Source organism: Panicum virgatum, chromosome 1K (genome assembly GCF_016808335.1).
Source record: "Panicum virgatum strain AP13 chromosome 1K, P.virgatum_v5, whole genome shotgun sequence".
NCBI classification, from domain to species: domain Eukaryota; kingdom Viridiplantae; phylum Streptophyta; class Magnoliopsida; order Poales; family Poaceae; genus Panicum; species Panicum virgatum.
The window spans coordinates 42031094-42050906 of record NC_053136.1 but is presented as its reverse complement, the minus strand read 5'-3'; the positions used below and the strand labels follow the sequence as shown (position 1 = coordinate 42050906).

At 47.4% G+C, this 19813-nt stretch overlaps 1 protein-coding gene across 1 annotated transcript; it reads right to left on the bottom strand.

Annotated features, from left to right (window-relative positions):
• Nucleotides 1-10545: 10545 nt before the first annotated feature.
• On the bottom strand, nucleotides 10546-13632 carry LOC120709155 (NAC domain-containing protein 21/22-like). Its single transcript, XM_039994703.1, has 3 exons — nucleotides 13274-13632; nucleotides 12827-13086; nucleotides 10546-11149 (listed from the first exon to the last, which is right to left on the bottom strand). The coding sequence occupies exons 1-3, from the start codon at nucleotides 13440-13442 to the stop codon at nucleotides 10754-10756; spliced, it is 825 nt and encodes a 274-aa protein (XP_039850637.1). The 5' UTR covers nucleotides 13443-13632; the 3' UTR covers nucleotides 10546-10753.
• Between the last annotated feature and the right edge of the window lie 6181 nt (nucleotides 13633-19813).

The following is a 19813-nucleotide window of genomic DNA, read 5'->3' as shown; positions in this document are numbered from 1 at the left end:
TTATGTGCTCATTCAATTTGTTACTAACCTAATAATATTATTTCGTTATTTAATTGCATATGCCTATGTTGTTTGATGTGATTCCATGTCTCTCTAGTTTTCTCACAGTGTTGTTATGAATCAATACTAAGCCATACTAGTAGTAATTTTGTAGAAATTGAATGTTTAGAACATATATATTGTAGCAAGCCCCCTCTCTACATGTTTGTTTTATAGGATGGTGTGCACTATGGCATTTTTATTAATTAAAATAACACACAACCTCCTTATGCATGCCCATACGACTAAAGTTATTCTATTGCTAGACATCATCATAGTCATTCATCCAAAGCCATCCATTAGAACCACTTAATGAAGATATTTTAGTCTTACAAGATTTAGTAAAAAATGAAGTGCATTCTAGGAAAGTTTGGCCATCTCTCTTATTATTTAAATATTTGAGTACATTTCAACCGCATTAGAGAACATCATAGGGTATTCTAACACTTTTGTAATTATTAGTATTTTTATTATAAGATGAGAGATAAGATTAAGAGAAACCTTTTTGAATTATCAGTATCGATTATTAGAAGTTGAAGGGAAGGTTCAGAAACCTATTTTGTACTTTTATTTTACATGTTTTTTTAAATAAAATTACAAAAATTTGTTAACAAGGCCATACGGTACCCAATCTGTAAATGTATCAATAGTTAACTCAAAATTGATAAGAAAACTTTGATTCTATATGCTCTATGTAATATAAAATTCAATTATGTGGCTACTAGCATCTAGTAGGATCTGATAGTATTAAAATTTTAATATACAATCATGATAACATTTTCTTGTCTAAGAGGGAAGTTAAGTTCACACAAATCCACTTGGTGTCTAGTTATTCAAATCCACATTTTGTTTGTTGTAACATCTTTCTCCTATGCAAAAATGTGTAAAGTTCACATTTTGAGCCCTTATTTATTTGCTTTGGTGATGGATGAGGTCACAAGGGACATACAAGGTGATATCCCTTGGTGTATGCTCTTTGCTGATGATGTGGTGCTAATTGACGAGAATAGGGCAGGGGTTAATAGGAAGTTAGAGCTGCGGAGACGTACGTTAGAGTCGAAAGGGTTCAGGCTTAGTAGGACCAAGACCGAGTACATGATGTCCGATTTCAGCGCGACTATGCATGAGGGTGGAGATGTTAGTCTCGATGGGCAAGTGGTGGCTCAGAAGGATACTTTTCGATATTTAGGATCGATGCTACAAAAGGATGGCGACATTGATGAAGATGTTAGGCATAGAATCTCAGCTGGCTGGTTGAAATGGTGTCAAGCTTCTGGCATCCTCTGTGACAGGAGGGTGCCACAAAAGCTAAAAGGCAAGTTCTATAGGACAGCGATTCGTCCGGCGATGTTATATGGTGCTGAATGTTGGCCCACAAAAAGGCGACATGTCCAGCAACTGAGTGTAGCAGAGATGCGGATGTTGCGGTGGTTTTGCGGGCACACAAGAAGGGATAGAGTCCGGAACGAAATTATTCAGGAAAGGGTAGGGGTGGCACCAATTGAGGAGAAACTTACCCAACATCGGTTGAGATGGTTTGGACATATCCAACGGAGGCCTCCTGAGGCGCCGGTGCGTAGTGGGGTTCTAAAGCGTGTCGATAAGGTAAAGAGGGGTAGAGGTAGACCTAAACTGACTTGGGACGAGTCGGTTAAGAGAGGCCTTAAGGATTGGAATATCTCTGAAGAGGTAGCTTTGGATAAGAGCGCTTGGAGACTAGCTATTAGCGTGCCTGAATCGTGACCTTTGTGTCTTTTGTGTTTCATCTCTAGCCTACCCCAACTCGCTTGGGACAAAAGGCTATGTTGTTGTTGTTGTATATATTTGGTCTTCATTTTTTCTTCTCTACTGATGCTATATATTGACTTTGACCTACAACTTTTGGTTTTATATATTTAATTGGCCAAATAAAAATAAGCATTGACTGTACCTCTAATTTTTTCGTAGTATATAGTAAGATATTTGAAAAAACTAACATTTAATGAGTACTTTATTGAACTGACCAGTAATAGAAAAACCATTGTTCAAATTCATTCGAAACATGATTTATTTCCATATGGTGAAAAGCATAAGTTCATGCAAACATATTTGCAGTTGTAAAATAATTAAATACCCAAATTTTTATTCAAAAAAATAAATATAGGTTTAAAAGTGTGATACTTGACCAGTAATAGAAAAAATAAATACTATTTAATAATAATTATATTTATACAATCAACTGGGCATGGCATATATGATCAATTGGGAGATAGTTGTACTTGGTGCTTAGTATAGAGCGTACGAAAATAGTGGTATATATTTTGAATCATTAAATTCAGCCATACCAAGCATATCTATCAAAGTAAGTGGTCCTAGTGTGTAATGTATTTAACCGCCAAAAAGTTGGTTGTATTTATGAGGGGATAGGCAATTACTTTTTGTATTGTATAAATGAAATTTGTACTTGCGGTTAGACAACATATCTAAAAGTACTTATGGATAGACTCTTATGTGTAGCCATAATAAGTTTTGCTTTTATTTTAAAAAATGAAAAAGTATATAGAAATTGGGATCTGTATCAGGTATTATTAACCACATGAGACTTGTGAAACTATCTGATTGCATCATCTCGCTCTAGGACTGACTGTATATAGGAGAAATTGATTGTCCTGTTTATAAAATGAAATTGTATGCTAGTTCTGAATGTATAGTAGAAAATTCACTTGGATAGATATGCACACCAGTATTAGAAACTTTATATGCCAAGTGTAGAGTCGGACAGTCTATGTATTAGCAAGCACAATTGCCACTGGGAGATATCCCAATTCCTATATGCATGGATATGTATGCCTGAGATATCTTATGCAAAATCAGCACTCCTTTCATGCAGTTTTTTATACTCCTGCATCATCAAATTTACTTGTGAATTCTCTTAGATGAAATGTGTATAGATTTTGTAGGAATCGTAAGTGTTTCTTACACAAGTTAAGAAAGGTAAATTATTTGGGTACCAACTTTACAAGTGTTCTACAGCTCATAGAGGTATGAGCAAGCTAAGCTAGCTAATAACGCAATAAAGGATCCACGACAAATAGAAAATTACAAACTCTTGGTCGGACTTTGATTTATCATATTATTAGGCCATGACATTGGATTTGGTACTCCTAAAAATTGAGCTAGACCAAACCTAGCCTAAAATGATAAAAATCATCTTATTTTATATTGAAAATAATGTGATCGCTGGCATAATTTGGCCCGGTGGAGTTAATGATGGGCCTAGGCACATATCTCTAGCCTAACAAAGAGATGGAAATCGCCCACCCAAAGTCTCTGACTAAATAAAGAATTTACGACTAGTTATTCTTTCCGGTCGGTGATGTGCCCATTCATGGTGAGGTAGTTGTGCTGATTTTGTCAGTCTCAAAATAAGTCGGACTTATCTATCAAATAAAAGTGGTATAGGGATATAGTATGAATGTGCTTGTCCTTAGAAGTGAATATATGTGTTCTGCATGAGTGTCTACAACTATACTTAGAAAAGCATAGATGAAAAGCTGAAAATCTCAGAGGAGCCCCCACCTTGTTGAATGATTAGTAGTTGCGAGGGTAGCTAGCTAGGGGAACCATGTATTGCCAATTGACCGTGTAGAATGTCTTGTATGGTTGTTTCCTCTTTTGTCGTAGTGCTCTTATGCTATTGCCAGCTTTAGCTGTGTGTCCTGTGGGTACTTACACACGAGTACTCAAAGAGACGAACCAGATTTCTATGACATTATACCTGTAAAATGAAGTCAATCTCTCTGGCGAGAGAGAGAGTTTATGTTGTTTTCGATTACATGGTCGAAATAAGACTATATCGATTACATGGTCAAAATAAGACTATAGTTTTCGATTACATGGACAAGGAATCCATAGTGTTTATAAGTAGTGTCTATGTTGTCATATCATAAAGGCACCACCTTTAGAAACTAGTAAGTGCGCCCGTGCGCTAACACTACGGATGAATTTTAGAAATACAAAAAACAATATATGATATTATGTATAATTATTATGTTGATTACAGAACCACATCCATAAAGAAAAAACAAACTTAAATTTTAACACAATTGCAAGTGTCATTCTATCCTCTATACCAGTTTCTTCCGCACTCATCATATCGAAATCCAATCCTTGATACCAATTACCAGGATGTGGGGCCCACACGTCAATTTTTTTCTTTTCTTTTCTCTCACCCCGATCACTTTCTCCAATCCCCCACCCGTGCCGCCCCCTCCCCGGCTCCCACCTGCATCGCCCCTGCTCCTTCCACCATCCGCTGCTCCTCTGCCCGGGCCATCCACGGCGGAGGCGCTCCCTGCACCGGCGGCCGCGCCCACTCCCTTCCTCCTCAAGTGCGCCGGCCGCCTCCCTCCCTCCTCCCTCCTCGAGCGCCCTGGCGTCACTCCCCCCTCGGCGCCTCCTTCCACGGCGGCCTACAGCTCGGGCCATGGCCACCGCCATGGGCCTCTGCATCCGCCACTGCCCTAGCCCCGCATGTCCGGTCGCTCCCCCCTCGCCTTCCTCCTCGCGGCCGGCTCTTCCTCCCTTGCACAGCCACACCCCTACTCTCTCTCTCTCTATGTGTGTGTGTGGGGGGGGGAGGGGGGCGCAGAACCGCAGACGGCTGGCGCTGGTAGGCACCGGCACTAGTGAGAGGGAAAAACAACAGAGGGAGAAAAAAGAAGGGAAAAGAAAGGGTACTTGCGTCGAACCACGGGCGCTAAGGGCGATGCGTGCGGGGGAGGTCGGGATGATCCGGCGACTCTAGACCGTTGATTCGCGTTGAAGCCTCTGAGAGGCAATGGTAGCCCTAGATTTTTGATGTTGTGGCTTTTCCTAGGTGCATTTGCATGGGTGGACAAGGTTGTGGCATATCTGTTGGGGGCAAAATCTTGGGTGGACATAGCAAAGTTTTTTTCGTGCTTTAGTAGAGGGACTACATTATTCAACACATGATGTCTTGGTGCGGTTTCGTATTAAATTCACTCTCTTTTCTTCACCTATCATATTTGTTCTCCATTTATTATGAAGATATCACCTCACTTCTAATTCATGTCTGACACTGGGTCTTCAGTCTCTCTCTCTCACACACATTATTATATATAGTGCCATATAAGAGCATGGCTAATATAATGGATACTGTTGCCATGTCATAGAAAGCTAAAAATATAGCCAACTTATATAATAGTTTGGCTGTCTGGTTGGCTTCTAGAGTACTTGGAATGGAGATGTAAATAATTAATGTTCGTATGGTCGGGGAGAGGTAATTAAAAAGGACAACCCTTTTTTGTCGTATCCCGTGTCTCGGCTAGCGTTTCACAGCCAATCTGCTCTGCTTTTTTTGTTGAAAGTTTCAATCTGCTCTGCTCTCTCCTATATTCTCTTGCCTCCACCTTAAATTTTGTTGACGTGGAGTACCATTTCTTCGGCCGACAAAGTATTATAAAACTTCCTCTAAGCTAAAAGTCTTATGTGGCAGTATAATTGATGCTATAGAAACTATTAATTCAATGTGGTGGTCTAATTAATGCTATAGAAATTATTGGATACATGGAGGTTTGGGAATTCCCTCGTACTATATTACTACATCACACACCTACAAATGCACTCCATTTTTCATATGCCAAGTTTTTTTGGACGAACTAGGACGGGCTTTTTGTAGGTCTGAACTCTGAACGGTACATTAGAAAATAGGAAACCGGTATAAGAGATTCAGGATACACGGAGGGACAACAGAGTGATGGGGAAGAACCACTTAAAAAGGAGCAGAAGTAGGAACATATATAGTAGGTTCAAGGACCAAGGCTTTATTTAGATGCGCCGTGTAAATTTTTTTGCACATTTGAAGTATTAAACATAGACTAGTCACAAAACTAGTTGCAAAAACTCGTCTCTAAACTACGAGTTGAATTTATTAATTCTTATTAATCCATCATTATTAGATGTTTACTGTAGTAATTTATTGTCTAATTATAGTCTAATTAGACTCATTAGATTCCTCTCGTAATTTACAAGTAAACTATGAAATTAGTTTTTTAGTTTATCTAAATTTAATACTTCATTTATGTGTGCCGCAAGATAATTTTAGAATTTTAAATTTTACGTGTAAACAAGCTCAAACATCCAGAGTTTAGATCATCGGAGCATCGGCGAAGTGCATCTGCATTGCGGTTGCCAACTTTCCACCGAGACAACAAGAAGTCTAGAGATTGGCCGTGTTTGGTTCTTGCTTTGAAAGAAGATGTTATGCAAGTCGAGAAACTCTGACTGTTAATTACGATGTCGAACAAAATTAGTTTGTAAAACTAACTCCAGAACTCCTGTGCTAGGAATCTGAAGAATCTGATGATGTTTTTAACCGCGTGATTAAACTTTATTTAGTACTGTGCCGCCCGCGGCCGCTGTCTCGCGCTCCCGGCCGCTAGCTCCTCGGCGGCGCTGGCGCTTGCCGCTCGCCTGACCAGCGCGTTTGACAGCCTGCGTGCTTGACCCAGGGCGGGCCTGCGCCGGCAGCAGGGACGCGTGGGTCGCCGTCCTTGGTGTCGGCCCTTGGAGCCTGAGCAGCGGCCGCGTTCCCGAGGCCCCACGTGCAGCCAGCAGCCGGGCGCGGGTGTGGGCTCCGGCTCCTCGTACGGTACGGACCCCGCGGGTGTGCGTCCGCCGTCCGGCGGCGAGGGGCCGCGCGTCGCCGGCACCGGCACGTGTGGCGTGCACCTGCCCGAGGGCCAAGCTGGTCCGCCGCCCTTTTCGGCTTTTGCGATGGACGGAATCATCATCAATCATGGATGGCTCTTGCGAGTTGTGATTTGGGGAGATGTGATGAGTGATGACTGATGACTGATGGGCGAAGGTCTGATTGTCTGAAACTCTGGAGTCGTCTCAACTGCAAGCTGCAAGGCTGCGGGCCTGCAGCTACGAGGCACCCGTACGCAGGGTGTGCGGCCCAATGGCTGTTTGGTTTTCATTCTGATTTTTTTTTCATAAAAAGACGAATATATGCATAGAGTTAAATGAAATTTATTTGTAAAATATTTTTACGAATGAGTGCAATTTTTCGAGACAAATCTAATAAACCAAGTGCCACCATGATTGGCTACACTAATGCTACAGTTAGCGCATCTAATCATCTTCTAATCATGCGGTCAAAGGTCTTATTAGCTACAATATATGCCACATTACCATAATTGTGGATGTTGTTTTGTAATTAGACTTCATTTAATACCTCTAATTAGTAGTCAAAGAGGCAAAAAAATTTCATGAAAACTTTTTCACCCCTAACGAAAAAAGGCCAATAAATTTTGGGCTTTCTAGACAGTGCCGTTCTCGCAATCCGAGCCGCGGTTGTAATAGACAATCACTTCACAGCTCAATTTGATCTTTTAATCACTTTGTTCGCTGATTGGTTCCTCCAGGCAGCCAACAGTATTTTCCTCTCATATAGCTCCAGCATCAGCCACCAGCCAGCCAACAATATTTTTCTCTCACACCACTCCAGCACCAGTCACCAGCACCAGTATAGCGAACAGAGTGAATTTTTTTAGCGGATTAGAATCTGATTTTTTTAGATCCTAGTCCTTAGACTATCTAGATCAAATTTGACAGTCCTTTACCACCTCTACTTGCAGCCACTCTAAAAAAAGAATTTTCAACTCATAGTGTCCAACTCAGCGTGAGAAATAATCTTATTAATTACTTCTAGCTATTGTGATGGAAATTATGAAACTTATTTGGTTTTCGAGATTCTCAATGAATATGCACTAAGATCAAAAAATAATATTTACTAAATATTTGATTGGCTCTATGTATTTTTCTATATGATTTTTTCTCAGCACTTGGTACTGTTTTAATTAGATAGAGCTAATTATAGCCCCGAGGACTCGCACGCACAGCAGCACACAATGACTCAAAAAGCGTGCGGGTGAGAGGAAGGGGGTGTTGGAGAGCGTGCGTAACTAGTGCTTTGGATGCTTTAATTTGGTACTATTTATCGATTTAAAAATTCTATGAACCGGTTTAGGGGCCGTTTGGTTCGCAGCCACGTGTCGCCAGACTTGCCACAACTTAAATTTAGGCAGCCACAGAAAAAAGGCAGGCGTTTGGTTGCTCGCCTCATCATGCCGGCCGCCACAACTTTTTGAATGCACTGTGCGGTGGCGAGGGTGGCGGCCAAAACGCTTGCCACAAAACTGCGGCGCATGCAATGTGACAGTAGCAACATGCGGCTGGGAATCAAACAGCCCCTTAGGCTTGCTCCAAGGGCACACCGTATAACGCCCCCCACCCTACGTAGGGGGCTTTGGGGGAGCGAGCGCTCCAACGGCTCCCCCCACAGGTCCCCCTATATACGGGGGGAGTTGAAACCCCCCCACGGATAGGGTGAGTTTCAACTCTCCTTATATTTCTAATCACACTGTTTGTTCGCGATATTAATCTCGTTTGAGCCCCGTAACACGATGATAATTCGTATTATGACAGTACAAATATTATATGATTTTTTTAAATTCAAAAACATTAAGTAAATAGTTAGTTAATTAGTGATAGTATATAGGGGGAATAGATATGGGGGGAATGGTTGGAGAGAAGGAGTTATAGGGGGATGAATCTTTTGGAGGGAGGTAGTAAAATATAGTAAATAGTACGTTTGGGGGGAGTTGGATGTGGGGAATGGTTGGAGAAAGCCTTAGAGTTGGCTGTTGGAGAGGGACTAAGCTAAAATAATATTTTTTGTAGGACAAAATTTAAATGCTAAAACAACATTTATTTTAGGATGGATGAAATATTTGTTGTCCATCTATCGTAAGGACACTACCCTCTCCTATGCAAATTTAATAGTGTTTGGCGTGTATTGGACTTCGCGTTGAAACTGAGTCTTGCTTGAGATCTGGTATCACGGTTTCTTCCCCGCTATCTTATCTCTCATTATTATAATACTATAACATAAGTTAAAAAATTTATGTGGCAATGCAATTAATGTTACGGACACCATTCTACAAGGATGATTGTAAGAAATAATAGTGACCAAGCTCTCTATCCGTGCGTGATTTTCATTTTTCTATTTTCTGCCTATGTTTAGGACAAGCTAGCTACTGTTTTACAATGCTCGATCGTGCATCGTGACCCTCCACCAACATTTTTCATTGCAAAGCTATGACAGCTACTGCTCCGATGGAACAAACAACTCACAATTGTTCCATTGGGCTCCCTTCCATCACCGTCATTCAGAGGTGGAGCTCCCCATGCGGTAGGGTGGGGGAGCTGCCCCATCTACTGCCGGAGAAGATTAACAAGACCCCTTCTTCCGTCGAGCCGGCGAGCCACAAAGGAGCGCTGGAGCAGTGCCGCGGCAGCCGGAGGCGGCAGCCGTTGCCTGTAGCCACAGAGAGACAGAGTGAGGTGAGGAAAAGGCCCAATAAGCCCATTAGGCGTTGAGCCGGCCCAAGTGCCCTATCCCAAACCCTGCTCAGGCCTCACGCTCACGGGATCCCTGCTCACTGGCCGCCGGCCCCATCCCCAATTTGCGCCGTCGCCGCTGCCAAACTGGCCGCCACCCGCCGCCTCCATGCTCCAGCAGTCCGGCCCAGGCACCCAGCGGCCCTCCTACCCGGCCCCCGCTACTCCGCTAGGCGCTCGCCTGTTGCGCAGCTGCGGTGCTGCCTGCAGGTGCAGGCTGCAGCCGCCGTGCCAGAACTGCGCCCCGCCTCCTCGGCCGACGGCTGCGGCCAGGCGACCAGACGCCCAGTCCAGACCGCCAGGCGCTGCTCTCAGCTGCTGCCTGCTCAGCTGACTGGCTCTGATGGTGGACGAGGATGGTCCCAGCGACGCCAGCGAGCCGATGACAGGCGCTGGCCATGGTCATGGGCGTAGCCGGGGAGGCGGGGTTAACTGAATTCTTCTTCAAATTTATAGGTTTCTTAGCTTTTGGAATATTGGATTTTGGTCTTTAAATTAGATATTTTTTCTTGTTTGATGGGTCTCTGTTGAATTAATGGACAATTATCTTCAAATAAGAGGTATGATCATCAATCATTGCTTAAATTTGACATAGATTAGCTATTGATGTGCGTCCTCACGATATCATTAAAAAATTATGTTTGCGATGTGCTCCACCTAAATTTTTATCCGAGCTCCGCCACTGCCGTCATTCTAAATGCGATGCCGAAAATATGGGTGGAACTATTATGAGTTTGATTCGTGTTAATTGGAAACCGGGATTTATATTCCTTCCATATATAGTAGATAAATAAAACTACTAGTTTATTGTTTGATTTATGATTGTAACCGTCTAACTGATAACAAAGATAGAAATCCACTGTAACTATTTATACCACTTATTGAAACACTCATCCATAGACAATTTTTGTTTGTCCCGTGACAAACAAGAAGTGAGAGTTTGTGGACTACTCCGTATTCTATTGGTCGACAACGATGTATGATTGTTGATAATTTCACATGATTACATCCACAAAGGTTCAATTAGCAATGCACTAATTTACATAAAAAACGAAATCCAATTTTTCCAATTAATGTACATTTGGTTTTCATGTGCACACCGAACCTTCCAATAATCTCACAGCATTTCCAAACCCAAATTAACCTATTATCAACCCCCATGTGCATGTAAACAATTAATAAATTTAATTAACCTAGTAAACAATGTATCATGTCTGAAGAGAGACACGACGAGGTCGTTGCACATTCAGTCCCACACCTCCGGAAAGTCCATGCCGCCACCAAGGCTCGCCACGTCCCCGAAGCCGCCGCCGCCCATGTCAAAGTAGCCGAACCCGTACCCGTCGCCGCCAAGCCCAAACCCCGGCAGCGCGCCGGCCGCGTCATCCCGCGGGAAGCCATAGTGGTGGTCCGCGCCGCCGCCGTAGTAATTATACTGCGGCAGCACGGCCACCTCCTGCTGATGCGACGGGAGGTAGCCGTAGCAGCCGCCGCCTGATGATGCGGAGTGGTCCGGCTCCGGCGGCGGCTCGACGCGTGACGATCCGGCGAAGACGGGGGGCGAGAAGGCGGAGTCGCCGTCTTGGCCGTCGCCGCCGTCACCTTTTGTCTTCTCGAACACCCTGCACAGCACCCAGTCTTCCTGCAATGTACCGGAGCAATCGCACCATTGTTCAGACTTCAGAGTAGTTCGAGACTTGTAGTATTTTTCAAAAGAAAAAGGTGTGTAGTCCCATTGCACGTTTAATTAGCCAACTTATTTAAGGTTCGTTCGACAGCGGCCAAAGCAGATTTCAATCATAACCCGAACACTCCGGTTTCGAAACATCCTGCTCCGTTCCACCCCGGAACGGCCTCCAAAACGGAGCACGTACGTGTCGGCATGCTGGCTGTAGCTAGGACTACTAGTCTAGGAGGACTCTAGGAGCTGCCTCTAGGGTCCTGTTTATTGGTTTAGTCTGTAGTATGAGTAGCACAAACTTTGACTAATAATTAGAGGTACTAAATAAAGATAGTTTGCAAAACTAACTTCACAATCCCTGCGCTACTTCGCGAGACGAATCTAATAAAGCCTTTGACCGCACGATTAGAGGATGATTACTGTAGCATCACTGTAGCCAATCATCGATTAATTACCGTCATTAGATTCATCGCGCAAAGTTACATCCATCCGTGAAAATTTTTTGTAAATAAACTTCGTTTAGTACTCCATGCATAGAAGATTCCATTTTACGCTAAATGTGCTACTAGTATCCAAACAGGGCATAGGCCACGAGGAGAAAAGAAATGTACTCATAGTACTGGCAGTAGTAAGAGTACACACTAATTATTGTGCAACACAAGTGGAGCGGCCCGTCAAAATGTCAAATAATAGTAGCTGGTCCACTCTGTCTACACATACTACATAAAGAAGTACACACTCTGTCATTTAGTGCGTGTGCTTACACTCCTCGTACGTGTCGGCACACCAGTGCACGGCCACCTTCTCTGCACGTTCGCCCGTGCTAGGACGTCCATCCTTAGCGCACAAGGAGTAAGGCTGCAATTATATACTGGCGCGCAGTACAGCGTGACCGGACCACCGGTGCCTTCGTGTTCGTTTGGATGGATGCTCCTCCTGGGTCACCATGTACTCCATGTTGGACAGATAGGCCGAATTCCCGGCCCATCAAGGACGAGCGGGTGGAGAATATATAGCGCATAGTAGGAGGATAGAATACCCCTCCAAAAAAAAAAGTTGGAGGATAGAATTTGGGTTGGGTTTGGGTAGCCTAGCAAGCTAGAGGCCGGCAAGCTAATTAAGGATGGAGACATGGAGCAGACGTTTCTTCACGTGTTGGTGTTTTGCATGCTAATTGAGTCGATGACGCAATTCATGAATGATTAAATTGCGAGTTAATTAAAAAGAAGCTGGCCGGTGTCACTGTCTCCCTTCCCTTGGTCTTGTGCACTTGTTCGAGCACCTTGCTAGTGAGAGGCCGGCTGTATTGGCTACCTAGCTGCAGTAGTAGGTTCGCCGCCCGTGGTTCACGGCCGGGGGCGATCGTCTATTCACAGCAATGGGTACTAGCTAGATATACAACGGGGCGCATATTCGGAGGAAGTTTTGCTACACCCAAAAACTAGTTTAAGAGGTAAATGACTCCTCTTTTTAAATTGGTCCAACCCTCCCCACAACTAATGTGGGACTAATTCCAACATACTCTGGAACTCAACCCGCCAGACAGGCATGCTCGAGAAATTTTCAGAAAAAACCAGTCGATTATACTGTATTGGGCGATCGGCCGGTATGCTGATGAGAATGAATGAAACTACGTACCCTGGGCGTCGAGTGCGGGGTGTCGAGGCGGAACTCGTGCATGACCCAGCCGGACTTGACGCCGTTGGGGGCCCTCCCGCGGTAGAAGACGAGCGTCTTGCGCATGCCGACGACGGCGCCGCCGCTGCGCACCTCGCGGTCCTTGCCGGTGGCCTTCCAGTAGCCCGTCTTGGTGGCGCGGTTGGTGCGCGACCCCGTCGCGTACTTGCGGTCGCGGAAGCTGAAGAAGTACCACTCGCTGCCCGTCAGCTTCGCCACCTCTGCATTATTTATTATATATATCTTCAGAACAAATTCATCATCCAGATGCAGCAGCAGGCAGCAGCACAAGGCCGCGCGCAGCCATAATGATCGATCGATCGATGTACAAAGGAGCGAGCTACCTAGCGCACGCATGCAATTCAATCGAGATACTACTAGCTAGCTAGATCTACCGAGACGACCGACCTGGGAGCTCCCATGGCTCGCGCGCGTGGAGGTCGACCTCGACGAGCGTCCCCTGGGCGATGCGCTCGTTGGCCACCTTCTTGAGGAGGTAGTGGCACACCAGCTCCTCGTCGCTCGGGTAGAACCTGAACCCGGGGGGAAGCGTCGACTCGATCTCCCTCAACGCCATCGCCGGCCGGCCGGCCCCAACTAATTAAACTGCGCGCTAGCTGCTGCTGGACTGGAAGAGAATCCTAGGCAGCAGCTATACGGAATGATGATGGATCGAGATTGACCCACCTTTTTCAATACAACAGTATAGGCTGTGTATCCTCTTGAATCTCTATCAATTCGATTCTCTGGAGGTTCTAGCTACTTAGCTATGGCTGGAGTTCGTTGCCAGGGGCCTCCGCTTTATATAGAGATGGAGAGGAGAGGCCCGGCCGGGCGGCCGGCCGCTGGAAGCTGAACTGACCAGAGCCACGCATCTCTGCATCCGTTGACACGTCAGGCGTGGGCGCATGGTGACCCGTACCTGCGTGAGGCTGTTCGGCTTGTCTTGTCTTAGCTTGTCTCGGCTTGTTTCGATTTATTTCCTCTTACAGAATACTATTCATTCTACCAGCCCTACACTATTTATACGGTCAGCCGATGGAACCGGAAACTTAGGTTGGGTTTCAATGGTCTAAAGTCGAGTGCTAAACTTTAGTATATATTAGTATTCATACCTTTGCTTAAGTTTTTTGAGTTTTACCTAAATTTTATCCCATGCCATTAGCACCCCTTATTGGATGGACTAATACTAAAACTTTAACACTTTTAAGTAGACATTATTAGCACTTGGATTCAAACACCCTGTGCGCGTGCCCAGGCAACTATAAAAGTGAAACGAACCGATCTGGCTAGCTAGCTAACGGAGTAGTAGCCAGGTGGAAAGATTCCAACAACCAACATCCCGCTGCCATGCCCGTGCCGCCGAAGACGAGGGAGCGAGAGACCGGGAGTGCAGTATGCCACCACTGCTCCTTGACCTGGCTAGATGCTAGTATCAATGACGACCCTCGACACATCCATCCCATTCCCATGGGCAATGAGTCAATGACCCGCTCACCCACCCGGCAAGTTACCCATGCCGCGTCGGCCCAATGATCCGATGCGATCCAGAGCCAGTTGCTCGACCATGAGCTTGCGTTAATTGCCGGCAGTCTGTTAGTTTGATTCATCAGCTATTTTTTCACTGGACGGATCCAAACCGGAGCAGCTAAAATTTTGAACTAAAGCTTTTCTATAGCTCGTCCAACCTTGTTGGGATCTTTGGACCGATCGCCAGACAGAGAAAATACTCTTTAAACGAAAATTAAAACACTAGAACTCGAATTGCACAATAGAAATTGCACTATAGCCAGCACGAAATGTTCCAACCCGTACAACATTGGGTGGGAGGGGGTATTTATACCCCCAACCTTATTACATCTTTCCAGAAATGCCCTTCCGGTTCCCACGAAGGTTAATAGGTTACAACAGGGGTATTTGGTAATTTCCCTAGGTTGGACAGTCCGACTTGGATACTCCCATCCGGATCACGTGTTTTTTTGCCCCTCGGGAACCTTCGGTAGTGGTCCTTGACGAGCTTCGTGTGGCGCCGCCTTCATCGTTCGCCACTCTTGAGTCTCTCGCCGTACCCGAAGGTTCTTATCGTAACCTTCGAGAGTGTGGACCTCCGGGTTCCGTGATGTTCGACGGCCCTTAGCGACGACCTTCGACGAGCTTCGAGGGACTTCACCTTCATCATTTTTCGCTTCCGCGCTTCCCGAAGCATCCCAGCGACTCAGGACACCATCTTCTAGCGCCGAACCTCGACGAACTCTTCGATGCTTCATCATCTTCGAAGAACCTTCGGGTTGATGCTTCGTCATCTTTGCTGAAGCTTCGGCATACCCTTGGGGGACCTTCGGGAACCTTTGGTATTCCTTCATGTCACGCCACCTTCGGGAGGGGGCGATCCCCAATAGTAGCCCCTCGCGGGCGAGGTCCGACTCCGGCCGGCCAAACCCTCCAAAAAATAAGGATCCGTCAAGACATTTATGCGAAAGCGTCTCCCCCGAAGGTCGGAGGTGGGCGAGACCCGAAGATATGCTGTTCACACGTGTCGCGGTCTGATTTGCCGTCGTTCTGACTTCTCCTCGTTTTTAATGTTGTGTGAACAGTGCGAAGTTACCCCCCTATAAAAGGGGGCGGGGAGGATAGGTCGCTTTCACGCTCTTATTCCTTACGAACTTTCGCCCGCTTGTCGAATTTTGACACGCGGCGCTTTCTGATTCGCCCAGTCTTTCAGGTTGTGAAAGCGACCTGTTCCATCCCATTCTTCGCTGCGGTTGTGGAAAGGGAAGGATTGTTCTGCTAAGTCTTTGTGAGTTTTCGCTTCGACTTTTTGCTAGGATCTTCGAGGTTTGTTCATTACGATTCTGAACATTTGGTTTGTTTAGGGATGGCTCGGTTGAAGGTTACTGCAAGGCCAATTGGATCCGAGGACATCGAGCCTTCGGAGGAGGAGAGAAGGCAATTGTCTGAGGGATAGGAGGATTTGACCATCGTGGACGCTGATCCTTTGGAGCTAATGGGGTCCTGGGAGAAGCCTCCTGCTACTCTCATCTTTGGTCAGTCGTGGGCGACCCGGGAGTTGGTCGAGAGTTATGTGCAGAAAGGGTATTTTCGCCCCGGAGTTTGCCGTGCCCCTGGAGATGAGATTACACCAGACCCTCGCGATGGAGAGTGTGTTGTGTTTCGGGACTTCTTTTCTGCCGGTCTGCGTTTTCCGCTGGACCCCGTTTTTCCGAAGATTCTGGCCCGGTTTGGACTTCGGATGCACCATCTTACCCCCAACGCCATCGTGCAGCTGTCGAAGTTTTTCTGGGCGGTCAAAACCTTCGATGGGCCGATTAGCGTGGATGCTTTCTGTAGACTCTACGAGATGCATCCACAGACGCGGAAGGTTTCTTTTGGCAAAGATCCACAAGTATATTCTGCTCAGAGTGGGTGTTGTTCGTTCCACCCAAGGAGGACCAACAAGACCCAAGGGATCGACAGAATAGAGCGATCTTATTGCCATAAGAACAAGTGGGAGGATGATTGGGGGCAGTACTGGTTTTATGCCAAGATTGGTTTTCCTAGTGTTGATTCTTCGGGAGGAGTCTCCTATCCCATTGCCACGAAGGTTGCAGAGTTCAAACATACTACCAAGGCAGACTTCCGGAGGACAGCGGCCGGCTACAAGGAGTGCTGCTCCGCGTTCGCTTCTGCAGCGCGTGTCGTGAGCAGTCGGGATCTTATCGAAGAATATCTGGCCGCGAATGTCTGGCCGTTGATGAGGGATTGGTTACCAGGGTCCTTTTCGAAGGTTCAAGTTGATGGCTTGAAAGATAAGCTTCCTTTCCCAGATTTTGGCTTGCGGAAACCCGAAGGTGTTTCTGACGATATGATCGTCGAAGTGATCGAGCAGGAGGCAGTTGCTATTGCCGGTCCTTTTTTGTCGAAGGAGAGTGACTCATTTGAGGCTATTTGCTCCGAGAAGGTTAGAGTGAACCGGAGTTTTCTGAAGATGGGCGTTGCGTATGGCCCCCGCGAGGCTCCTCGTGAGAGGAAAAGGGGGGCAAATACTTCTGCGCCTTTCGCGAGGTTATCTGAAGCTCCGACCACCAAGAAGGCTAAGAAGGCCGAGCCCGTTGTTTCCCAGTCTGCGAGGGCTCCGAAAGTAGTTGCTGAGAGACCTTTGGGCACCTCCAGGATCAGGCCTGCGGCTGGTGCGGTGAAAGATTCAAGGGGGAAAGGTATCTTTCCTTGCGGTTACTCTTTTCATATTGCTAGGGAGGATTTGGGTAGCAATCCTTTTATGCAGGAGCTTCGCGCTACGGAAAGTAGCGTTCCCTGGCGCTCGCGCACTGGTGAAAGGGTTCACCTTTATCTTGATCAATTTGGTTCATTCCGTGCAGAGTCAGATACTGTAGGTGCTGTCTTGACGGCAGTGCAAGGGGGGGGGGTCAAATCTCCCCTTCGGGTTGTGAATCTTCTCGACGAGGAAAGTGACGAGGAGGCACTGTCGGTACCCCAGGACTGGGGTACCCCCTCTTGCTGTGTCTAGGCAAGAGCCATGTAGTTATCCTTAACTACGTCCAGCAGCCGGACCCCTGCGGTCCGGAGCCCTGTTCACCCGACAACGGTCCCGGACCCGTCCCCTGGTTAGGAAAGGTCCGGGAGCACCACGTGTTCCAGAAGAAGCAGGCGCTCAGCCCAAACAGCCGGAGGCTCCGGACCTCCCGTGGAAGTCCGGATCCCCAGAGAATCTCAGACCCCCCATGGGGTCCCGGACCCCCTGTATAGTAACCGGACCCCTCACCAAAGGAAGGAATCGATACCCCGCCTCGGGGTGGTCCGGAGCCGCCACGCGTCTGCAAACAAAGACACGTATAAGGCTCACCTACCACTGCATTCATTGCGGTAGGAGGACGTCCGCGTTGATGTAGCAGAAGCCAAGGCGATTTTTTGACCAGGGGGCACTATTGATCGCATATTACCAAGACGTGTAGTGGAGCCGCTGGCGCCGCCCACGCCGCGCCTGTCAGTCTGCCATGACATATGGACATGACGGCTCGGCTTCACCCATTATGACGCCTACATAATAGCCTCAACAGGCCACGCCGCAAGCTACGTTTCCCCAACGGGCACCTAGCTGACAGGACAAGAGAAGACCTCCCTGAGGCAGAGCACCAGCAGGGTGTGGAAGGATATAGAAAAGATTCACAACTACTATAGACATTAAAGTACTCTATGCAGTAAGCTACATAGTCACATTGGGCCCACTTGTCAGGGCCTCAACGACCAATGTATCCGCACCCCTTGATCTATAAAAGGGAGGGCGCCCGCTAGGAAGAGGGCAGGCTGGAGCAAAGGCCAAGCCCCGGCAGAGGATAGGTTGATACACAACTAAGAACAATACTTCTCCCAGTGGATGTAGGATATTACGCTCCGGCGGCCCGAACCACTCTAGATTGTGTGTTCTTATGTGCTTGTCTCAGTGCTAGATTAGCTCAATGGCCTAATACTTCCCCGAGTACTCCCTCTCTGGGAATAGGCGGGTGCGTTCCGCCACCCGGCTGTGGGTACCCTAGAAATCCCGCGACATTTGGTGCCGTCCGTGGGGAGGGAGAGGCGCTGGCTGGATCTTCAGGCTTCTGGGGCTGGGTTCATCCTCTGCAACGGCGAACGAGAAGATGAAGGGGGCAGGGCGTCACCCACGCCACATGCCGTGGCACTGGGGCGCCAACACCCACGGTGCGGCGGCGCGCGGCAGCGACGTTTGTTGTGCGTCGCCACTACGACACCTCAGAGCCGGCGCGGCGACGCACAGCGAAGGCGCCGCTAGGCGTTTCCGCCCCTACGTCGGCTCAAGGTTTTCTCTCAAGCAACGGCCACGCTTCCACTGCGGTGGCATAGCGTCGGCTCAAGGCTTTCTCTCAACATGGAGCCTGGAGCCAACGGCCATCCCGGAGGAAGTTGGCTGTGTCGTCGTGTCGTCAGCACCACCCGAGGTGCTTGGTGCTGCTGCAGACAGGGCCCCGCCACCAGGCGCGGGGGCCCCTGGCGCTAGCACCAAGGACAAGCCGGCGAACGACCGCACTTCGCACCGGTCCTTCTGCTGCGCAAGGGCGTCAAACTGGCTTCAGCTCACTATGAGCCGCCATCAGGCCGGCTTCCGTCGGCAGCTGGCGACGGCAGGGGGCCTCTCCCATTCAAAGCCAAAGAATTTGTCTCATGCTACCTAAGCATGTGACAGCTCTTAGGCAGGGAATGGTCCCCCGAGCTCCCGGGGTGATGCTGGATGATGCTGAACAAGCACGTCCAGGGCGCCATCGCCCCAATGACTCGGAAGAGCCACCAAGACGGCAGCTCCACTACGGCCAGCAACTTGCACGCCTTACGGGGCGACAGCTGTAGGTTATCACTAGATAGGTTTGAGTGTGATTCTCCTTTGTAATGATTTGGTGCCTACGTGTGGTCCAGAGCGGTAAAGGTCCACCCTTGTAAACCCGACCTCTGGCTTCATCGCACAAACAGGCGACACCAGCAAGTGGTCCAGAGCGGTAGAGGTCCGCCCTCGTAATCCCGGCCTCTGATGTACACCACGAGTCAACCAATAAAGGAGATTTGCTTCTTCAGTCCTATCTTTACTTTAAACCTAATAGCACTTGTTCGTTCAACCTACATGATTCCTTCTCCCGCACGGAGTTTTTCTCTTTTAGCTGCTAACAATCCAAATTGAGTTGCTGGCTTGTGGTCAGGTGGGGACACCCCTTCTAGCTGGAAGGCAGTTCGGACCCCTAAGGACCTGCTTTGGAGAAGTAGTACTCGTATCCTGGGGCAGAGAAGCTCCGCGTAACTCAGCCCGGTAATGTACCCTAAGTTTACGTACTTCACTACCCTGCTACAAGTACTCTAGTATCCGAGACTGCTGTCTTTAGAGGTCCCGGGCTCTCTTCTAGTATAAGGCTTGGCTTCTCGCACCTT

Coding starts and splice junctions, on each gene's coding strand:
- LOC120709155 (XM_039994703.1), bottom strand. CDS start 13,442: ATGGCGTTGAGGGAGATCGAGTCGACGCTTCCCCCCGGGTTCAGGTTC. Junction 13,087..13,273: donor CGAGCCATGGGAGCTCCCAG/GTCGGTCGTCTC, acceptor TAAATAATGCAG/AGGTGGCGAAGCTGACGGGC. Junction 11,150..12,826: donor CCCCGCACTCGACGCCCAGG/GTACGTAGTTTC, acceptor GGTACATTGCAG/GAAGACTGGGTGCTGTGCAG.